This window comes from Python bivittatus, unplaced genomic scaffold (assembly GCF_059951505.1).
Source record: "Python bivittatus isolate LINGU-HERP-01145 unplaced genomic scaffold, Pbiv_v1 ctg000080_np1212, whole genome shotgun sequence".
In the NCBI taxonomy this organism is placed as follows: domain Eukaryota; kingdom Metazoa; phylum Chordata; class Lepidosauria; order Squamata; family Pythonidae; genus Python; species Python bivittatus.
The window spans coordinates 37265272-37277537 of NW_028277035.1; the positions used below are offsets into that span (position 1 = coordinate 37265272).

At 37.7% G+C, this 12266-nt stretch overlaps 1 protein-coding gene across 1 annotated transcript; it reads right to left on the reverse strand.

Moving 5' to 3' along the window:
• Nucleotides 1–1124: 1124 nt before the first annotated feature.
• On the reverse strand, nucleotides 1125–11062 carry RBM22 (RNA binding motif protein 22). Its single transcript, XM_007423966.4, has 11 exons — nucleotides 10988–11062; nucleotides 10435–10488; nucleotides 9837–9866; nucleotides 8997–9129; nucleotides 6058–6158; nucleotides 5775–5947; nucleotides 4871–5071; nucleotides 3957–4121; nucleotides 3730–3818; nucleotides 2751–2885; nucleotides 1125–2083 (listed from the first exon to the last, which is right to left on the reverse strand). The coding sequence occupies exons 1-11, from the start codon at nucleotides 11039–11041 to the stop codon at nucleotides 1953–1955; spliced, it is 1266 nt and encodes a 421-aa protein (XP_007424028.1). The 5' UTR covers nucleotides 11042–11062; the 3' UTR covers nucleotides 1125–1952.
• Between the last annotated feature and the right edge of the window lie 1204 nt (nucleotides 11063–12266).

Consider the following 12266-nt stretch of genomic DNA (forward strand, 5'->3'; position numbering starts at 1 on the left):
AAATGCATCTAGCTTGAGTTGTTTCGGTCAAGCAATGTTATTTTTTCCAAAAAGAAAAATTATTCATATGGTGAAACTAATATCAAAAAACTAATCCTCATCATAACTAATGGCAAACATCAGCAAGTCTATTTTAGCATCCCAACCAATTTATTGTGGCTACAATTTTAAGAAAGCTAAAGTCACAATAATTTGCTAAAGGATTTACTTAATCACATTTGTAACCTGCCATACTCATGGGACACTTATACCTTACATGTTTAAGGTGCCACAAGCCTTATGTAACAAGAGTAACATTCTTCATAAACAATTACATAATTCAGATGAGTATTATCAAATGCAGTGGTTCAGTACCTCTGTCTCTGTATTCAAGGCTTACACACACTCCACCCACTCTTCTACCTATAGTTTGGATGTTTAGTTTTCTGCTCTCTTAAATCTATTGTTCTTGGTTGTTCTTGGATGTATTAATATATCTGATGGTTCCCAATGCCTTAAAAGTCATGATCAGCAGTATCCACTGGGATGGGGGGGGGGAGAGAGTCAGGGCTCCCCCCCCAAAAGGCAAGTAGCAGGAGCAGCGTCACGTTCCAAGCCCTGCCTTTTCTGTCCATGTGAGGGTAGGGCTTGTGTCACAATGCCACTCCCGCCATCTTGCCTTACTTGACACCCCCCTCCCCCCAGACAAAAATGCTAGCATATAGCAGCCTAATATGAGACATGCTTAAGTTCAAGCATAACATTTTAATATTGGTTCTTGAGCTTTTGTTTAATTATTACAAACGGCTGGCAAGGAAGTCAATTTTTTATGCAACTCGTTTCTCTGAATTACAGATGTTCACCTCCTTTTTAAAGTCTCGAAATTGCCTGGGTAGGAACGTGAGCATTAAAAAAAGGAATCATATATCATACAATTTGGGTTTCAGATATGTCAACAGGCTAAAAGTCAAAATGCATGTGGGCATACGTTTATTACTCTCTTTCCACCAGTCTAGATAATGAAGCAAATATTGAACAATATATAATCTATTCATTTTGGACAGCTGCTGCTAGAAGCTAAGCTCAAACATCACTGAGTAAAACCAATTAAGAATATTTTCTTAAAAAATAATTAAACTTGAGAATAGGTAAAAAATATGATTTTCTTTACTAAGACACATTACAGACTAAGGGCAGAAAAAAGATGGTACAAAGTAAACAGTGAAACACGTATCTAAAACAACCATCAGGAATCAAACATTAGATTAAGGAATAAACCAGACTAGTTATAGTAGCAAATGAAGGCCATGGAACTTTTACTCAGAGTCACTTCCTCTGTGACAGAGGATTAGCAAGCATGCAGAACTGCTGTCTCAACATTTTAATAGCATGTATTACAGCCAGGATCATGAATGACAGAAACAGCTTTGATACAAAGTGGCACGCCATCTGCACGATCTTCATGGGAGTCTGCTGGGACCTTCTATGTTGTTCCAGTCCAGCTCAGGAGGAGGAACCTGAATCTAGTTTCAACAGTGATAGAGTAATTGAGCTGTGAAGGTGTTTCCAAGACCTTCTGAACAAGTTTGGGTCATTCCCACTGTTAACTGACTGACAGTCAGCAGACTGACTTAAAGTAACAATTTTTTGTCCAAAAAACTTATCAGCGGTGTGCAAAATGGAATACATTGATGGTGTTTGTAACTCTAGCAATTTTTTTTACAAAACCTCATCACTATGCTTCTTCTTTTTTTTTTATCAGAAACCACCCTTTCCTTCCCCAGTTAAGAATTCTGATTATAATACAAGGGATCAGATTTTGTTGTTGTGAAATACAGTAAGATTAAATCTGTGCTGGATGCACAGAAAAAAAGGGAGATTTAGTTTCCTGTTCACTGTAACGGTACGTGGTATGCTGCAAATGTAAATGTCTTGTCAAAAGAAAAATAACTTTAAGAAAGGAGTCAGTGGGGTTAGGGACTGCTGTGTTTTCCTGCATGTGCACCCATTCTCTGTGGATCTTGAGAAGGATAATGTATGGGGCCTGGAGCCCTCATGAAAGGAGGTGGAGGTCCCATTGCATGAAACATGTGTGGCCCAAAACCTGCAGGGGAAACAAAAAAGATTATCTATGGAGGATCCATTTCCCATGGAAAAGCAAAATTTTTACAAATAAAGGCAGGACCTATAGCACTTCTTGAATGTGTGATTGGCTTCTGAGCCTTAATATATTTTGATTTAGCCTTAATATACTTTGATTTAGCTACCTTAAGTTAGCTACATTATTTTTGCTTTCAGTTTTATCATATTTCAAGTGCATTACTGGAAGTCTTTTGCATGCCTTATAATCTACACATTTCAAAACAAAATGAAAAATCACAAACACTATTTTTAAAAAAGAATCATGGTGGCAATTATATATAGGTTTACATGGTAAATTGCATTGAACTGAACATTATTTTTTTACAATCAGTCTGTAAATGTTCTAGAGAAAAAATAATTTAAATCAAAAAAATTTTTATCCCAAGGTTTGTTTTGCAAGGGCTCTTCCTAATCCTGCACAAATAGCTAAAACTCAGTTATGATCCATTTGAGCTAGAAATGAAGAAAAGTAAAAACTGTTGCTGAAATAGCAGAGTTTTTAAATAATACTCCCGTCCCCCACCTTTTATAAGTTTCTGAAGATGTTCAGGCAACAGGATATACTATTCTATTCATTTAAAGAACAGTCACCAAGTATCTATTTCTCCAGGATCAGAATTAATAATTACCTGGTGGTGGTGGCGGAGCGATGCCAGGTGGTGGCGGAAGGGCAATGTTTACAACAGCTGGAGGGCCACTGGGAGATAGATTGAAATAGTTTGCAGAAGCTGCTTCCTCTTCTGCTGCAGGAGGAGGTGGAAGAGCTGCAGGGCATAACATTTCAGTTGTGAAACTTTTTCCAGCAAGCACAGTAGCCATACGTATGAACAAATTAGGTCAAAAAAGCATCACTGCAATCTGTTTTCACAATAATGTCTTCATTCCAACATAAGAGAATATCTGTAGCTCAGGGCTGAACTGTGAAATTCTTGGTGCTCTCTGAGCTTGGTTGTTTGCTTGCAGACGTTTCATTACCCAACTAGGTAACATCATCAGTGTTGATTGAGTGTGGGGTTTGCTGCCTGTTTATATGTAGTAGCTTGCCTGCCAGCAAACCCCACACTCTCTCGATGATGTTACTTAGTTGGGTAATGAAACATCTGCAAACAACAGCCAGAAAGCATCAAGAATTCCACAATATCTTCATTAATTACTATAGATTCAACATGGATTGGAGATGGAGAGTCAGTGCACTGTAGCGGTAAAGTCACTCTCTCATCCCAAACTCTGTCACAGACCTGTTGTTGTGGAAAGCCCTTATCCCAAATAAACCACCTATATCTCTGATTTAGGTGAATCTCTGAAACAAAGGTTTCAGAAGCACTAAAATAAATAAGAATACTGAGATAGCACTTGAATCTAAACCAAGCTCTTTATCCTTCCAAGGACTAGATTAATAGGCTTCAAATAATGATCCAGTCCTTGATTAACAGATTTGTTTTCTTTCATTATTCAATTTCCAGTTAAACAGAACTCAAGAAGTTCTAATTCTTTCATTCCCTCTCAGGGATGTAAACGCTGCCTTCCAAGGTTAGATCCAGAGAAGCAAGTATCGCTGCACTTTGCCACGGCTGTCACAATAGTTTTGACTAAAGAGAATTGCCTTACCTCCAGGTAGTCCAGGAACTGGTTCCAGTTTTATACCAGATTCTGTAGTCCCATCTCGTTCCTTCTCTTTCCCCCTGGCTGCTTGAGATCTGAAATCCAGAAAAAGATGCCATGATTATGATCAGTTGGTAAGTGAGAAGTATTTAACTTCAGGGTTAACAACTGTGCAGGATGAAAGAATGAAAAAAAAAGTATGTTGCTATCACTCTTTTTTCCTGACCACTCACCTGCCCCACTTCACATTAAGCCTGCGGCCATTCACAATGAGTTTGTTGAAGGACTTTTCTGCTGCTACTTCCGCAGCTTGTCGGGTAGCAAATTGGATAAATGCGCACTGCTGCCTCTGCACCACTGTGATTGTCCGAATCTCACCAAATTGATAGAAGTGATTCCTGAAGAGGAAACATTCTGATACTGTGATACATGGTCACACACACCTTGGGTCACTCAAAATTGAATTAGTTTTATAGCCAATACAGAAAGCTTGCCTCTAAATAGTTCACCAATTTGCTAATTAAAATTCTAAAAATTTCTTCTTCTATAGCCTGAAATAACTCACAAGAACCTTTGTTGAAATATATCTTTCATGTAAAGATATATAAAGTAACATATTAACAGAACAGTATTTCACACTGAAGCAATAATAAAGAATATTTTATAATTTGCTAATGTTGGCAAAGAAGGGCTTCAATCATTAGTAAACAGAATAGTAAGAAGTTGACATAACTTCAACTGCTATCTTACTTAAAACTTTCATTTGGCATCCCTTCTCATTGCCATTGTTTGCTTGTATTATTCAAGAGCAACAAGACATAAACATGGGAAAATACAGTTTCTCAAAAAATAACATTCTGTGTTGACTCAGGAGATGTGCCAGTTTATTGCATGGAAAAGTCAAGGATGGGATATAGCATTTCTTACATCAGTTCAAACATGGGGAACTTGATTAAAAAAACAATACATATTAAATGTACATAAAAGTGAGACGTGAAGCCTTTGGAAGCAAACCATATATGCTGGTATCTATTGCTGTCCATACATTTTTAATCCAACCTGGAAGAATCACTTCTTGCTGACAATCCCAAAGAAACAGTTATAACATTGCCAAGAAATGAAGTCTGAAGCAACAATATAGACATACCTAAGATCGGACTCAGTGATAGTGTCACCCAGACCACCCACGTACAGTGTTGTAATTGTCTTGTCATCAGGGGGGTCCAGACGAGGCATTGTGGAAGCTCGCTTGAGAAGCTTGTCAGCCACTGGATCATTAATACCATAGTAACGATCTTTAATGTTCTGATCTGCAAGAGGATCATCTGGATCTGTAGGTTTCTCATGTCTAAAGGTTCAGAAGCAATATTTTATGATATGTTGTTAAAGATTGCTGAATTCACTGATTTATCTAGCCTTCTAAACTGGCACTAACTCGATTTGGTAACCTAACACCCAGATACCTTAAAATGAAGTTAGATTGTTAAGTGTGGAGAGATCATGCAAATATAGGGAATAACAAAAAAACAAACCCATTGCTGCAACTCCACGAGTTTCTCAGCTATCAGAGTCAATTACTGAGTAAGTATTGTCTAAGGAATATTACTACTCTCTCAACAGTAATAACCTGAGACCCAGTGGAGTGATTACGATATTGCACTAGAAACAGGGAAACCCAGATTCTACTACACCCTCATCCACAGTCACTTTCTCTAAGCCCAACCTATCTCAATATTGTTGTGAGGGAAAATAGAAGGGAACATTCCCTTGAGCTCCTGAATGAAAAGCAGAATAGAAATTCAATAAATAACGCTTTCATTCTGATATTTCTGAATCTGTTAACGCATGCGTATTATTTTCATTTGTGTAATTGCCTGAACCCTTAAGACTCCTTCCTTCCTTTCCTTCCTTTCCTTCCTTTCCTTCCTTTCCTTCCTTCCTTCCTTCCTTCCTTCCTTTCCTTCCTTCCTTCCTTCCTTCCTTCCATCCATCACCCACTGGCCAGGCAACTTAAAATCATAAAATTAAAAAACTTCTGAACTAAGTTATACCTGTAGGGACACTCTTCTCCCCTTTTACATTCTCCCTTCACCCAGAATGAACAAATATGAGGGCGGTTGCGTTTGTAGTAAGGGGTGGTCCGAGCCAATTTTAGCAGCATGTCACTGGTGGATGTTGCCTTTCCGAGAGCACCAACAGGCCGAGTACCATCAGAATTCATGATCTACAAAAGCAGACAGAGAGGTGTATACAGTAACACCAAGCAGAAGATTCATGTCCAAATATTGGGCTCATTTAATTTACTCCACAAAATAAACATTAACATTTCTTCACCTCTCTTTCCATATTCTGAGTGTAATATTCTTTATTAACATCCGACTTGGGCATATCATCTTTAAGTGAGAGTCCAGCATCACGAACCTGAATAGGTAAACCTAATATTTGAAGAACAAACAAAATGCACAGTTGATAGAAAATAATGGATATTGTTCTAAATATGACAAATTCTATTTAAACAAAGAAAAACATATCAATCTGTTGAAAGCCTTACCAACCATGTTTTAAAAAATTTGTAATAGTCAGAAAATGATAACAGTAAGCTTAGATACTTTCTAATTTCAATATAGCTTTCTACATACCTATATAGAAGCCCACATTTTTAAATATAATTTTATTAAGTTTTAAAAACAAAGCTAAAAACTAATAAACTAATATTGAATAAGGAAGAAAAAAGAGAAAGAAACCAGAGAGCTAAAAGTGCAAGAAAGAAAGAAAAAGAAAAATAGAAAAGAAAAGATACAAAGTGGCTTCCAATCTTATTTACAACTGTTATAAGTACAATTATAAATTTACCTCTTTTTCTAAAGTTACATCATGATTCTCTTCTTTCTATAATGTATCCTATCTAATCATCAAAACCATAAATCATGTTCATTTTTTTCTGTTTTATGCAAAAAGTCTATAAGGGGTATCAAGTCAGCAATAAACATAGTCTTTTCTCTGATCAAACAAGTCAATTTGGCCATCTTAGCAAGTTCTATCATCTTCACCATCCATTCCTCCATTGTAGGTATTGCCAAATCTTTCCATCTTTGTGCATACAATAACCTCGCTGTGGTTATGATATACAAAAACAAAAGTTCCATGACTTTTTTCCAACTGTTTGTTCATCACTCCCAAGAGGAAGACTTCTGGTCTCAATTGTATATTAATCTTTAAAATCCTCTGAATCAGTGTATGTTTTGAATCCAAAATTTTCTAGCTTTTTTACACATCCACCAAGCATGATAAAATGACCCTTCTTGTTCACATTTCCAACATAAATTTAAAGTTCCTTTTTACATTCTGGACAATTTTTCTGGTGTCATATATCAACGGTGTATCATTTTATAAAAGTTCTCTTTAAGATTATAACACAGTGTAAATTTCAGTCCTTTCAACCACATATTTCCCATTGTTCCATCAGTATATTATAACCAATTTTTAGCCCACTTTATCATACATTCTTTTACGTGTTCTTGTTTCAAATTTAAATAAAAGTTTCTACATTTTAACAATTACGTGTTCATCATTAGTACACAATTCTATTTCAAAATCAGTCTTGCAGTGTTCAATACCATAAACTCTTTTGCCTACTCTAAATCTTTCTGATAACTGTAAATAAGAAAACCATTGGCAATAATATCCCTCTGTCACCAATTGTTCTCTTGATTATATTTTATATTCCCCTTGACAAAATTCTAGTATCTCATAAGTTAGCCATTTGCGTTTGCCTATTATTTCTCATCTATAAAATGCTTCTTGTGCTGAGAGCCAAAAAGATGTTTTTAGACAAAACCTGGATTTTATATCTATTCCATATTCTCAATATGGCACATCTAACATAATTATTTTTAACGTCCACATTAACCTTGACTTTATTGTACTGCAAATATCCATGCTACCCAAATCTCAGGTCATGTAGAAACCCACATTTTTAGTATTACAGGTGGTCTTTGTTTAATGACCACTTGTTCAGCGATCATTCAAACTTATGATGGTGCTGAATGAGTGGTAATTATGACTGGACCTTGTACTTACAGCCGTTGCAGAGTCCCCATAGTCACGTGATTGTGGTTTGCGACCTTCTCTGTTGGCTTCCTACAAGCAAAGTCCAGGGGAAAGCCAGCAGGAAGTTGGAAGTCGCGGTCAAGTGAGGTCCTTGCTTAACAACCTGTGTGGTCCTTGTTTAACAATAGCAACCAGGACTGCCATTGCTAAATGGTGTGGTCACATGGTTTTTCAACTTATAACTGCATTGCTTAATGGTGGAATTTCTGGTCCCAAGTAACACAAACAAGGACTATAAGTACTTGGATAACAGTCATCACGTGAATTTCCTTCATTCGTCTTTATACACACTATTTCTTCCTTCTGAGACACTGAGATTTTAGTCCATATAGCTACATCTCAATTTTCTTTTAACACATGTAAGACCATATTGGAGCTGTGCGGCACTTCAGATTCAAAGAGAAAAATGACGCTAAATGTGGGTAGCTGTGCTACATTATTCTCAACCATACATAAATATCTACTGTAATTAAGACAGAAATGTATTAAGATGTCATAACCATAAAAAGAATGATCAAGCTTTGAAGCAGAAAGTAATACTGTATAGAGTTGCATTGGGGAGACCCTGAAAACAGAACTAATTTTTGCAATTTGCAATCTACAATTCCTACTGACCCAGATCTCCCTAAAAACACTCATCCTAAAATATTCTGTCTAAAAGCACTTCAAAACTAATTATAACAACTCAGAGAGAAAAAGAATACAGAGACCAGGATCCTAAAAGAACTGTATGTGGAGATTTATTACATATTGTTCCAGACTCCCTACCGTTTCATTAATGGGATGGAGTAGGGGGTGATATCAGAGGGTAGAGAAAAACATCACCACAATTACCTTTTCTGATTTCAGTCAGAGCTTCCAGTATTGATTTATTCAGAACAGTGGAGCGTGGATCAATGACCTTGTCTAGTAATATATATAACAATCTTTTCTTCATTTTCACTATTAAGCACTATCAGCAACGTCTGCCATTTCAAGAAAGGGAATGTCAGACTCATTTCCCCAAACTGATAAATTAGTGCTATTAAAACCATGGTTTTTCATCTTGCAGCACTTCATGTATGCAGACCCTGATCTGCAGTAACAACAGCTCATTGTTATTGTACATGAATAATGTTCTATTGTCGTATTCATTGATTTAATGTAAAATGAAAATTACAAACCATATTCCAAGTCAAGAAGGCAAGTCTGACAAACATTCTTCAGCTTGCTACATGTTTGGCACACTTCTGTCTTCTTAAAACGCATACGAACACCCGGGCACCAACGAAAAACTGTGAACGGCCTAGCACAGATCTGAAACAATTATTACATCAATGTACCCAATCCTAACCTAAATTCATTTTAATGCAATATTTTATTTAAGATATTTTTATCATGCCTATGTTCTATGCCCTTTTAGCTGGCTGACACGTTACACATCAAAATAAATTCCTACATTAAGTCAATATCTCAACTTACACATAGATGCACATACCTAATTTTCCATTATTCATGGGACATACTGTGGTCTGAAAAATCTATTTCGAGTGATTCAATCTTACTTGTTGAAATAAAAAAATAAGATGTGAGCACTGAAGTTAATACCACCCCTTTTAAACAGAATATACCATATTATTCAAAGATTGAGAGATTCTGGCTACGTTGGTCTAGTTTTTTTATGTCATACACATTCCACTGACTAAACTACCCTTACGATTTAAATGCGTACCTTTAGAACCAAGATACTTACATCTAAAGAAAAATAGCTAACCTATTTTTAGATAATGACATTAACAAGCTGGATTCATAACACATGCTTAATTCTAAATCCAAGTTAACCAAATATAGTGTCCACATAATATGCTAAATTCAAACAAATAATGTTACAGTTTAAGATGATGGCCTGGTTCATACAATTTCCTAAGTAAATGGTGAAATTACCACAACACACAGAACCATAAGCTATGTTTTGTGTGCCATTGTTTACAATTAGATTTGTTTTTTTCAAGTGAAAATCCTACCTTGCATTCTTTTCCGTATTTTTCTTTGGTCTAAAATATAGGGAGGAAAAAGCATATTATAATAGATAATTGTCCCAAGATGATATGTATTTCAAAAATCAAGATTTGTTTTTTCATCATCCACAAAGCACATTCATGTTTTGTACATTACTTTCATCTGTCAGACTTTGCTGAGGAACAGAACACAATGCACGCTAGTCTCCAATCATTAGTTAAATCAAAAGAGTAACATACAAGAAATCTTCACCCTGCATCTTCCAAAAAGTCTAGATATCATACTCCTATCAGAAACCTATCTCTTGATCTCCTTGAAGTTTCAGTGTGCCATCCTCTTCAAAGAAAGAGTTAGATTTTCAGGTACCAAAAGAGATACACATATAAATACAAAGAAATTTATTAATGTACTTGAAAAAGGCAACTCACACATGGTGAGTACATAGATCTCTTGACTGGATAAACATGAAGAACTATAATTAAGTACAGAGGAGACAGAGAATTATGTCTGCTTTAATCTTGATCTTACCCACTCAGCTAAATTAATATTTTCCTTTTATCTTCATTATGCTTTCTACTATCATTTCATCACAAAAAAACATACCATTCGAATATAGGGATTTTCTCCAAGACAGGTCTGGCACAAAATGGGGAAGTCCTACAGGGAAGAAAGTGTAATTATTCCAAGACCAAGATAATACCACACCTCATCATGTTCCTATTTCACACAGCAGGCAATACTGTATGTAAAAAGTCGGCAGTTTTCAAGGAATGACACAACTCTTCCAATCACACCTAGCTGCAGGGTCACAAGGAGACACAAGCTGCCTCAAAGAGAAAGGAAGCCACGCGCCTCGTTCCTTCGGGCGAGTTGATCAGCGTACGTGGCCGCCCAGGACTCTCCGTGTGAACTGGGGCGGAAGCCAGCCTTGCTCCAGAAGACTCGGCCTCTCTATCCTGCCGCAGGGAGCTCGGCTCAGGCGAGCAGGCAGCAGCCCCGGCCTCCGCGCGCTTTCCAACTTCCCTTCTCGAGCAAGGATCCGAAACCTCTTCAGACACCGAGCGGGACGATGCCAACCTCAAAGTTGCCCGCCTCAAAGCCACCCTCTCCCTCCCACCAAAGCCAGGCACGCAAACCCAAAGGACGACATTTTTACCGCATCCTCCCAGTTCTGCCGATTATACGTGTTGGATCCCAAAGACGTCGCCATTTTATTGTGCTTAAAAAAAAAAAAAAAAAAGCGGGCCCGGAAGTAGACGCTCTGTATCCGGAAGTACCCTGCCGCAGTCCAGGTCCTGACCAATGGATGCAGGGGTGGGTAACACGTGCTCTTTCATGCCCTGTGAGATGGGGCTGCTCCAGTTTGCTCTGCTGCAGCGGCGGCGCGTCCCCTGGGCTTGTCCCCGAGCCTGACCTGCAAGCGCGGGTTGGCTTATCGTTGGGCGTGGGCGAAGCGCTTCCACTGACTGTAGTTTAATTGCAGACTAAGGTGTGAGACGGTTTTGGGAGAAGAATTGAAATGGACAAAGAGAAAATGACCGGGAAGGGTGGTCGGGTGCATTTTCCAGCATTATTGACAACCCAGGTCGTTAGGATACTCGTAGCTACAGCATCACAGTTCAGGGTTCCTTTTAATCTCAGCTCGGCTTCCGAGCACCGCGTACTCTGCAGGTAATATACTGCTCTAACTCAGGCTGCTATCCGGAAGACCCACTGAGTAAAGCGGAGCTTACTTCTGATTAAGCTTACACGACAGAGGAGGAGTCTGTTGTGCATACTTTTCTGGGCGTAAAACTCCAGAAGAAAACATGTTTGTCAGCAATCAGGCATTTATTCTGGAATAAGCGTTTGGGAACTACATTCACACAATACCTGGCTGTTAAACGATGTTTTTACTCCGTAAAACTTTTTGCTCCGCTGGTTTTGTTGTTGCTTTTGTGTAGTAAATTGGGAATGATTTTTCCTGACCCCGAACTTTGGTTATGTGGATTATTGGTGGTTCTGTTTCATCGTTCTTTGGTTTTAACTTCTTATATTCCCCCAGAGTTATAAAGTCATTACTATGAGATGGGCGGCCATATAAATGATTTAAATACTACTGCTACCACTACTTATTATTGTTGCTTGTTTTATTGATTTAAGATCATCCCCCTTTAGCAAGGGTTGGTTTTGTTTATGTTTGTAAACTGTGGAATACTGTAAGGCAGTATACTCAACAATTAGCTTTGTCATTGTGGCCCCAAGCCATAAAATCCAGAGATTTGGCAATTCAGGCCAATGTATTTCTACTCAGATTCCCCACCTCCACCCTGCTCCCCAGGTACATGGTAGTTTTCAAAACATTTACATTTTTTCAGTAAATATTTTCCAAAGTCTTAGAATCAGGCACTAGCTTTCAACGTTATTGTCTAGTGTAATTCTTCAGTTAAAGAATG

Coding starts and splice junctions, on each gene's coding strand:
- RBM22 (XM_007423966.4), bottom strand. CDS start 11,041: ATGGCGACGTCTTTGGGATCCAACACGTATAATCGGCAGAACTGGGAG. Junction 3,819..3,956: donor CTTAATGTGAAGTGGGGCAG/GTGAGTGGTCAG, acceptor TCTGGATTTCAG/ATCTCAAGCAGCCAGGGGGA. Junction 2,084..2,750: donor CGCTCCGCCACCACCACCAG/GTAATTATTAAT, acceptor TTTCCCCTGCAG/GTTTTGGGCCACACATGTTT.